Raw genomic sequence first — 10,987 nt, 5'->3', positions numbered from 1 at the left:
TTCCACTCCTATTTTTGTCCGCTTGCCATTTTTGTTTTTCTTCTCAGGTTATTTTTACCTTATTTCTAAATCTGATTTTTCTTGTGCAGCAAGATAATGCATAAATATATATGCATATATTGCATTTAACATATACTTTAACATATTTAACATGTATTGGTCTTCCTGCCATCTAGGAGTCAGGGTGGTGGGAAGGAGAGGAAAAGTTGGAATGGAAGCTTTTGCAAAGGTCAATGCTGAAAAATTACCCATGCATATGTCTTGTAAATAAAAAGCTATAATTTTTAAAAGGCATGGTTAAGGAAAATTTTTTTAAAAATCAATAAAGTGATGGTGCTGTTTAAGAGAATTTTGACAAGTAGGACTGGAGTTTGGCAGAGGGGTTAATACCAGAGATGCACATAACATCAAAGCCAGATCAACAAATGACAACTGAGACTAAATGGAGAAAAAAGCAAAAAATCAAGAAGAGAATTTTGGGGGACATCAAGAGTGAGTGAGTAGAAAGGCAGAGTGAAGAAAAGCTTCCAAAGGAGGAAGAATAATTCAGGATAAGGGGTTTGGGTGAAAACCAGTATAGTGTAAGCATAACAGAAGGCACGGGAGAAAATGTCAAGCTAGGGGTGATAAAGAGTTGAATGATGCAGGGATACAAAGGGATAAAAACTAGGGGTATGAAGGGGATGGTGCAGATTTGTCAATTACTTGGCTGAAACCCAAAGAAAACTTCAGTAGAAAAGTTGTGAGGGCATTATAGAATATGTGGGTGGTAAAGAACAGAGGTTGGGGATAAAGTTTAAGGACTTAAAATTTGAAATTTTGTGTTTATATGGTACTTTAAGATCTACAAACACAAAAAGAGATTTCCTCTAAAACAATCTTTGAAACAGATAATTCAGGTTTAAAAACAAGAATAGCCACAACAAAACTGTTTTTAAGGCAAATGAAAGTCATCAAGATATGACATGACTTAATAAAAGAATTTACCCTTCAATTCCTCTCTTTCCTCTAAGTTCGTAACCATTCTTGTCTGCTCTATAGAAAACTCCACATATACTGCCAAATCACTCACAAAGAATCTCTGAAATAAATTTATATAAAATAGTTCTCAGCCCTGCAGAACTTTAACTTCATCAGTGATGGTGGCAAAAATATTGAGAAGGGGAAGAAGGTTCATTGAGTCTAAGACATACAAAAATTTTAAAGAAACTGAAAATTTACTTCATTGTGTACTATAGAAGAGAGTTTATAAAATAACAACAACACATACTTAGGAGAGGGCAGATGTGTTAGTGAAAGTGTGTCTATGACAGCTTTTCTTTTCCCTTGCTAATTTGCTCTACAGAAGCTGGGAGTCAGCAGTATTCTGTCATGAAACTAAGAAATGTCATTTCAATCAATTAATAAGTATTTAAGTGTCTGTTATGTGCCAGGCACTGTGCTAGACTAGGCACTCTGTTTCTGACAATGTATTTATTAAAATAAAATTCCATTATATTAAAAGAGTTTGGAAGGCCCAAAGACTTTGCTATAAAGGAAACACTGAATTTTATTAAACACTGCAATGGATTAACAAATACATAGGTAACATCATCTTTCCTGAATTTTATTAATGCAATGGATTAACAAATACATAGGTAACATCATCTTTCCCCAAGAATTTTACAATTATGTAATGCTTTCAATGCAGTTCTTTTACAGTTTGAAAAATCAAATTAGTTCTAGAACAGTTTTCCAACTACCTCAATGGTAAAATTTTACTTCCAAAGGGCTTCTCTCTTTAAAATCTATATGCTGAGTCACCTTCCTTACAATACGATCCTCCCTGGTTTTTAATTCTTATCAATCTGATATAAACATATTTTACCATTGCTCAATGTAATTTGGATTGGAAAAATAGTATTCTGAAGAATTTTTGCAATTAGCAAGTTTTAGTGGATTAGCATCTAAGGCTGTCAAACTACTAAAATGTTTGTATTTCACAGCTCACATGAAGAGCTGCATTTAGGAATATTTTTTTCTTTTTTGTGCCATTTCATGTAGTATATACTTTAACAATCACAATTCAAACAAACATTTTCCATCAAAACTCTCCTAGAAACTTTTACTCAAACAATCAATAATTTTGAGAAACAAAAGATAACTCAAGCATGTATTAAATTTTAAAGACATTTATTTTCCATGCAAAGTACAGTCTCATCATTATCTTTACAGGTTTCATTCATGTGGATTGTCTCTTAAAACAAATGCTGGATGACATCAACAAATAGTACTCTGTTTTAAAAGAGTTGGACACTTTCTTGGACAAATTCAAATAATCAACTAAAAAGTTTTTAAAAATCAGTACTTTTGTTGGGTTTTGAGTGAGCAGATATAAAGTTGTGTTTATGCCTATAGTTTAGAAGAGAAAACTAACATTTTTACCTAAGGGGAAAAGAAATCAATAAGCCACACCCCACCCTACACCCTTATAAGGTATTTGAATTTGAGAATAAAGGAACTAAACTTCATTTTTAAAAAAATGTTTCATTGATGGATATGGTTTTAAATATTCCAAAACATGAGAGACATGATTTCCCTTAGTAACAATGACATATCTAACTAATCTAAGTATATCTAGAAAAAAATTGATTAAAATGCAATTATACTAAATACTAAAATGAACATAGAAATTCTGAAAATTAAAATTAGTGATCCAAAAGTATAACTTTACTTTTTAAATCTAAATCAAATAAGTATGTAAATAAGAAACAGACCTATTAAACAAATCATTCTTTCTTCATTATTTTACATTTAATATATTTTTCCATGTTTATCTTTGGCTTTCCATCCATGCAAACTTAGGTGCTAATATTTTTTAATGAGGAATGAAATCACCCAAGAGGTCCAAAGAAATCTTCCACCATAGGATAAAAAAGTAAAGAAAGTTACAACCAATTGGCAACTAATTACACACATTCCACAAAAATAAGCTTGATCCAGAGCTTAAAATTAGGCCAAAGCCTCTTCTTAAAATTAATGCACAGCATTAAGAGAAGGAAAAAAGTATGTTAATAGTAATTAAAATAGGATGTCCCATCACTGAGAAGGAAGGAGAGATGAAAAGCCACAAAATGAAAACTTCAATTTCTTGGACAGCTGAATTTGTGTCTTAGAATGCTCTCTTTACCGCATCTTTACTGTACAATGGCCAAATAATAACATGTAAATATTCATAGTTGCATTAGAAATTAAACTCAACAGAGAATTGCCCAAAGTGAAACATTTCAGAAGTAGGCATAATGGAGGAAAGGAAAAAGTAGGGACTAGAAGTTATAAGACATGAATTGTAGCATGACTCTGCTACTAAATGATTGTTTGACTGTGAGAAATCCCCTGATCTTTCTGTGTACCTTTCTTTTCAGGGGTTGTTTATACTGAGAATATAAAATTTTAAAAGAAAGATTGACTTCTATTATCTAAAAGTTTCATTGATAGGTACAGGTAAAGCAATCTAAAGCCAACTCTGTAGACTTGAAAAAATATATATAAAAATATGCTTGCAAACAGGGAACATTTTCTGGCTAAAAATTCTAATGGTCACATACTTAGAGAAATGAATTCCTAAGATATTAAGAAAAATGTACAATAAATTAATAAAGAGTCCATTTATCTTCACTTTTATATATATACAGGAACAATATGTGGTTAAAAAATTAAATTCCTTTACAATTAGTAGACTCATGTACCAAAGAATTATTATGAAAAATAGAATTACATTTTCATAAATATTATTCATTTCACTCAATCAAAAATATGTGATGGTGCATTATACCAAAAAATAATACATTGGGAAGTGTGGTTATGGCTCAAAAGTTTGGGACCCTTTGAAAATGCTATCTATATCCAGATAAAGAACTAATGCTCTCCGAATGCAGATAGAAGCATACTTTTTTTTCTCTTACATTATTTTTGTGTGGTTTTTTTTTCCTTTTGATCTATTTCTTATTTCACAACTATGATTAATATGGAAATATGTTTTACATGATAGCACATGCATAATCTATATCAAATTGCCCACCATTTTAGAAAGAGGGGAGCAGAGAAAGGGACAAAAATTTGGAACTTAAAATCTTATAAAAGGGACATGCTAAAAATTGTCTTGGTAGGGACATGCTAAAAATTGTCTTGGTATTTAATTGGGAAAAAATACTATTTAAAAGAGAAAAAAGTTTGGAGCCCTTTGGCAAGTTTTGATGTCTGATAGATATAATTACATGGTTATTCCCAATCACTGCTTAATGGTGCTTTGAGTTGTATAGATAATGCCTTCTGCTTTAATACGCTCCAGTATTGGTCCATAGATCTCCTTTGTAAAAGGCCCTATCAAGCCTTTTGCTTTAATTTCACCTGAAAGGAAAAAAAAAAGTGTAATAAATATTTTGGAAACAGGGGCAAGAAACTGTATAAACAAAGCACATTTCTACTAAAACTTAAGTTGAACTATTGGATGCCTGATGATTAAAGAAAATTCCACAGTGGCAAATTAAATACTAAGACTTTCAGGAAACTTGTTTCAGGTAATAGAACTTTTGGCTGAACCTAATCATATGACTAGGCAGAGCAGTGATAAGTTAAAGTTAGCTACTGACAGTATCACTCACTCTCTGATCAATCATAAGTACTTCTTAGGATGATCCATACAGAAAAAGGAAAAAAAAGAGAGAAAAGGAAATAAGCATATATCAAATATCTATGTGTTAGGCACTATACTAATGATATAATCAGTCTGATTCTTTTGGTCCCTTTCAGAATAACTTTCAATGACTCCATACATCATTAAGCAATTCTCTACTCAGCTTGGGGGGAAAATCAATTTTACTTTATTTTAGCTATATACCCATGAACAAATAACTCAACCTTTTGAAGATTCAGTTTCCTTATCTATAAAAAAAAAAAAACTCACAACAAATCCAGATAAACAATATGATGTCTCATCTATAAGTAAGTCATGAAGAAAATGCTTTGTAAACCTTAAAGCATTATATAAATGAGTTATTTTTATTATATAATAGATATTCGATTCACAAATGCTTAGCTAGTTGAATGATCTTGTTCAGGAGTGAAGTAAAAAGATAATTAGAATCTTGTGGTTGTTGGTATTTTTTGTTTTTATATTATTTACCATAATTTTCTTCTCCCCTCTAAAATCAAAATAAATGAAAATATGCATTATAACAAGGAATAAAAAGGGGAGGAACTATTCAGCAAAACTAACCAATATAATGAAAGGAAAGGAAATATTAATATCTATAGTTGTGATTTTTCAGTCACTAATCCCCAGAGTTGATAAAGCAGGCAACTATGACAAAAAAATCATCTAATTATATAATTCTCGACTGTCCTGAAATTCTTCAGTAATTTGAATGTGTAACTTTGGTGTTCTATCTGGTAAATAATGGACATGTGCCCAACAAATGAGTAACATAAAATAGTGTTAAAAAAAAAAAAGAAAAGAAAAAAAGAAAAGAAAAAAAGATGTTACATCTGATTCAAGCATACAATGAATACTGCTTACCATTCAGGATCATCTTGGCAGCCATGGCTGCTGGCAAACCAACAGTCTTAGCCATAGCTGAAAATCCATTGACTTCACCATATACCACAAGATCAACAGTTTTGTGTTCTAAATGACCAGAAGGATGTCGTATTCCAAAACTGTCCCTCATTACAATCATATCTTTTTCTCCAGGACCTTAAAAACAACAAAAATCCCATTCAAATCTTCTATAGCTTTCATTTCACAGCTTAACTTGAGCAGTTTTATAAGGGATTCAATGGGTGGGCAGTTTGTCTTTCCTTTTTTCACTTCCCTTCTCTTTCAGACACTTTCTACCTCAACAAATATTTATGTTGATGTTTTAGCCCAATAAAGAAGTAAAAACTAATTTTCCATTCATTTAATTTTATCCAAAGAAGACAATCAAATCAATATCAGAACAGCATAGCCACAAATTCAAAAAGACTTTTGTTAATACCCTTTTGAGTGACTCTCTAACAGGTATGTTGAATTAATGATATTCTGTTTCAGATCTTTATTCCCAATCACAAAATAACTTATATAGACTTTATATATGCTTCATATTTATGTATCAGTGTACATATTGCATTTCCTTCTGCTTCGTTACTATTTAAACTCAAGGACATGGAATGTTTCATATTTAATTTTTTTACCTTTAGCACTTAACATAATGACTGAATTTAATAGGAGCCTAATAAATAGTTGTTATTGGTGAATAAATTGACATTTCAGAGACAGTGAAAATCTTAAGAAAGTCATATTCAAGGCAAAAATTACAATACCTCCAATACCTCCGTTTGTGTACATTCCATCACAGGGAGCACCCTACCTCACAAAGAAAATCATTCTATTTTCAAAAAGCTATAATTAGGAATTTCTTCCTCATACCTTAATTAAATTTACCTCCTTATAGTTTTGACTTGTTGATCCTAAATCTATCCTTTGGGAGTCGCACAGAATAAATCAAATCTCTTTCCCAACACAAACCTCCATATGTTTAAAGGCAGTTATTCCAATGAGGTCTTCTCTTTTTCACACTAAACAAAATCAATTTCTTCAACTTACATGAAATTATTCTGAGGATCCTTTCCCTCCCGAGTTCTCTTTTTTAGATATGCTCTAGCTCATCATTATCCCTTCTTAAAATGAAGTGCAAATGAACAAAGTACTCTAGATGTTGTCTGGCCAAGGCTGAATACAATAAGATTATAAATATCTTTATTCTAATCATATATTTCATATCACAAGTTCAACTCTTTTATACTTTTGCTTTCTTTTTCTCCTTTTAAAAAATAACCTGAATCACTTCCCCCCTTATATGAACCCCTTTATTCTTCTTACCTCAGTCCAACCTTTTAATCCAGTCCCTGATTTTTGTAAGCTTTGTAGTCTAACATATAAAGTCCATGTTTGATATTTCAATTCCCACTATTGTCCTATATCTCCTCTTCTCTTTGTTGCTAAACTCTTTGAAAATGCTGTCTACAAGAGATAGAGTTAGCTCTTGCACATTGTGACTTTTCCCATTGCGGTTTCAATATAAAGCAGGTTGACATAAGAAATTAAATGGGATTTTTAAAAAAGTTTTGTGGAAGCTATAGTCAATATGTAAAGGCCAGAAGATTACACAGAGCCAATGAACAAATACTTAACCCAAGTTTTACAAAAAGATACTGTATATATCCTATAAAAGAAAAAGAAAAAATTCAGATTTCTTCTCAGGTACAAAAGGAGGACCAAAAAATTTTACTAAGATTTTTCAGTTCACAGGGGCACCATGGCTCTAAACTCCATGATGTGGAAGGGATAAATGTATTTCTAATTTCTCTCCTCTTACTCATTTTTTAACCCTTGCAATCCAACACCTAATTGATAATTCTACTGAAACTGCTTTCTCCAAAATTATCTTTTAATTGCCAGATCCAATGATCTTGTCTCAGTTCTCGTTCTTCTTTACCCCTCTGCACCTTTTGATATTGTTGATCATCTTCTCTTGAGAGTTTCTTATCTCTTGGTTTTCAAAACAGTACTCTCTCCTGATTTTCCTCCTATATATCAGATTGCTTCTTCTCAGACACCTTTGCTGGATTTTCATCTAGGTAATACTTCATAACCATAAGCATTGCACAGAGAATGCATTCCTGGGCCCTCACATCTTTTCCCTCTATACTTCTTTACTTAGTGATTTCATTAGCTCCCATGGATTGTTTTACTATCTTTATACTAATAGTTCTTAAATCTCCTTATACTGCTGCAATTTCTCTGTTGACCTTTTATTCTCACATCTCCAATTGTCTTGAAATGAATGACCAGTAAACATCTTAAACTTCATATGTTCAAAAGTGAGCTCATTATCTTTCTCCCTATATCTCCTCTTCCTCCCAACTTCCCTATAATTATCAAGGGGAATATTAAGCTTCCAGTTCCTCAAATTCACAACATAAATGCCATCTATAACTCCTCACTATCTCTTACTCCACCCCCATCTCCAATCGTTTACCAAAACCTGCTGATTTCACCTTTGCAATATCTCTTGAATACATCCTCTTCCTTTTTCTTATACTTACCCCTGTGCAAGCTTCAACACCCTTGTTAGTAGTTCTTCTTTTCTCAAGTATCTTCAACTCTAATTCATCCTCCATTACTTGCTAAAGTGATTTTCCTAAAGCACTGGTTCAACCATATCATTTCCCTACTGCATAAAATGTAATGGCTTCCTATTGCCTCTAAGATTTAATTCAAAATCCTATATTGGGCATTCAAAGTCCTTCTTACATGTCTCCCCTCTTCCACTTTCCAGGTCTTTTTCACCTCACTTCCCACTACATACCCTTCTTGCTGCTCCACAAACAATCCATTTCTTACCTCTGGCCATTTTCACTGATGACCCCCCATGCCAGGAAAGGATTCCTTTCTTTCATCTCTGCTTCCTAACTTCCACCAAGTCCCAACTAAAATCCTATCTTCTTTAAAAATTTTATTTACTTAATATTTTCCCCAGATACATTCAAAACAATTTTTTTACATTTGTTTTTAAGATTTGAATTCTAGGTTCTTTCTCTTATCCCCACTCACAATTAAGAAACCATATATGAAGTTAGGCAAAACATTTCCATAAAAGTCAAGTTGTAAAAGAACACATAGATTCCCACCCTAATGAAAATAAAAACCCTCAAGAAAAAATTAAGTTAAAAATAGAGAGAGAGAGAGAGAGAGAGAGAGAATGCTTTGATCTGTATTCAGACTTGATCAGTTCCTTCTCTGGGTACTGACAGGATAAAATCCTATCTTATATAGGAAGATCCCTTTTAATTCTAGTTTCTTTTTCTTCTTAATTATTTCCTATTTATTCTATAAATAACTTATTTGCACATATGTGTTTTCTTGCCTCCTTCATTAGATTGTAATGTTGGGGAAAGGAACTTTCTTTTTGTATCCCCAGTGCTTTCTTCAGGGCCTGGAAGATAACAGGTGTTCAGTAAATATTTATTGACTAACTGATCCTACATTTTCAAATATTTAGGAAGCATGATATTGCATACCATAGGAAAGTTTCATCACTAAATGTTTAGAGAATGCATCCACAAGAGACCCTGCTTTAGGGACTTGTTCATCTCCAAGTAACCCAAACCTGTGTGAAAAGAAAGAAAACTTCTTCAGTTCATTTTCAAAATTACATCTACTAAGATTCCTCTAATCACATCCATCATCAACAACAGCAATAACAAATATGTAAATAGCTCTTTGAGAGGCAGCATAGTCTAGTGGATAGAATCAGTCTTGGAGTCAATAATACATGGGTTTAAGTTTCTCCTGTGACATATAGTGGGATGCTAGATTGCACAGTGAAAAGTAAGTCCAGCCTGGACTAAGAAAGTTCAAATTTGACCTGGAACACTTACTAGCTGGCTGACCCTGATAAGTTATTTAATCCCGTTTGGTCAGTTTCCTCAAACATAAAATGAGCTGGAAAAGGAAATAGCAAACTATTCTAGTATCTTTGACAAAAAAACTTCACATGAGGTCACAAAGAGTCAGACATGAAATAAAATGACTAAACACAAATGACACCGAGTGTTTGTGTGATTCTAGACAAGTCACTTAATTTCTTAAGTGTTCCAGAGAACTCTTTAAGACATAACTTCTGCAATGGTTGCCAGTGTTCATTTGGTAGAGGGAATTCCCCCACCAATGAAATCAGGTTTGAATTGAAAAAATAAAATTCTTTAAGATTTACATCATTTATTTTCTTTGATCTTCACAATGACTCTAGGAAGGAGATGTTATTGTTTCATTTTACCAGTGAGGAAGCTTGAAACTAAGAAAGTCAACTTAAATGATATTTGGAGGTCAGATGTGGAATACAATCCCACATTTTCTATTGCTTCTGATTTCTAAGTGTAGTGCTCCATCTACTATGTCATAGCACCTTTCAATTCCACCCAAACTATAGAATATTGGACTGAATTGATTGATTTTTATGTTGAGTGGAAAAAGTTACAAGATGACATTGCTTTTTAAAAATCTTTTGCCAAATTGAAGAAATCAGTTTGTTCAAAACAGAATTTGCCTCCTCAGAACCTCCTTGAATACAAATAAGGAATACTAGCTGTATATTGTTTGGAGATTTGTAAACTCATACAGTTTAGGGCTGGAAGGAAAGTTGGCGCAAATTGAATCCAACATTCACATAAAGACATCTTAAGAATTTGGATAGACTATATTAGACATAGTTGCTAAGTTGTACTGTCCTAAAATTTTAACTAAGATATATGCCAATAAACACTAAAGAAAGTCATTTGGGAGAAGACAACAAAGGCCCTTGCACATAATTTGCCACCAGCAAATATTTAGGGAAATAAATCAAAATGAAAATTAATTCAGCTGATATTTTTCAGAAACTACATAGGAAACCACATGGCAGACATTTCTCTTCTTTTGTTTTTTTGCTTCAAATTTATCATGAGATGAAATGTGGTAGACCAAGGGAAGCCTCCTAATATTGGAACAACAAATCCAAAGGGAAAATAAATGTCTCAAATTCTTTGCTAACACCAAAGAATGCCAACACCAAAAGAGAGCACAGAAAGCCTTTTACCATTCTACTGCCTGCAGCTGCAAGTCATCCCCATCCAGTTTCTTGTACACAGCTTCCTTTAGTACATCATGAGAGGAGGAAGGTGAAATGCCAACCAATTCACAGAGCAGTTCTTTCTGATTACAAAAATAAGCATATATGTTTTAAATTAATGTTTAAGTTTAGAAAAATTTGAATGATTAATTATTCCAAGCACTTTCTGTCAGTTACATTTCAAAAAAAACAAGTCTCACCATGTATTTATATACAAAAAACATACAATTCTTAAAATCTGTATAACAAAAAATGATTACTATTTCTTGTTTTTAAAAAAATAACTTGTGAAGAAA

The 10,987-nt window shown here is 32.4% G+C and overlaps 1 protein-coding gene across 1 annotated transcript in view; it reads right to left on the bottom strand.

Annotated features, from left to right (window-relative positions):
• Positions 1-2,155: 2,155 nt before the first annotated feature.
• AASS (aminoadipate-semialdehyde synthase) overlaps positions 2,156-10,987 on the bottom strand; it is a 71,029-nt gene continuing 62,197 nt past the window's right edge. Inside the window, exons 21-24 of the mRNA XM_052000171.1 lie at positions 10,659-10,774; positions 9,103-9,191; positions 5,558-5,734; positions 2,156-4,389 (exon numbers count right to left, since the gene is read on the bottom strand). Coding sequence (XP_051856131.1) covers positions 4,271-4,389; positions 5,558-5,734; positions 9,103-9,191; positions 10,659-10,774 — 501 coding nt within the window. The 3' untranslated portion in view covers positions 2,156-4,270. The remainder of the gene's footprint in view (positions 4,390-5,557; positions 5,735-9,102; positions 9,192-10,658; positions 10,775-10,987) is intronic.

Source organism: Antechinus flavipes, chromosome 5, assembly GCF_016432865.1.
Source record: "Antechinus flavipes isolate AdamAnt ecotype Samford, QLD, Australia chromosome 5, AdamAnt_v2, whole genome shotgun sequence".
Lineage (NCBI taxonomy): Eukaryota > Metazoa > Chordata > Mammalia > Dasyuromorphia > Dasyuridae > Antechinus > Antechinus flavipes.
The sequence above is the reverse complement of the archived record's forward strand: the minus strand, read 5'-3'. Positions and strand labels throughout refer to the sequence as shown.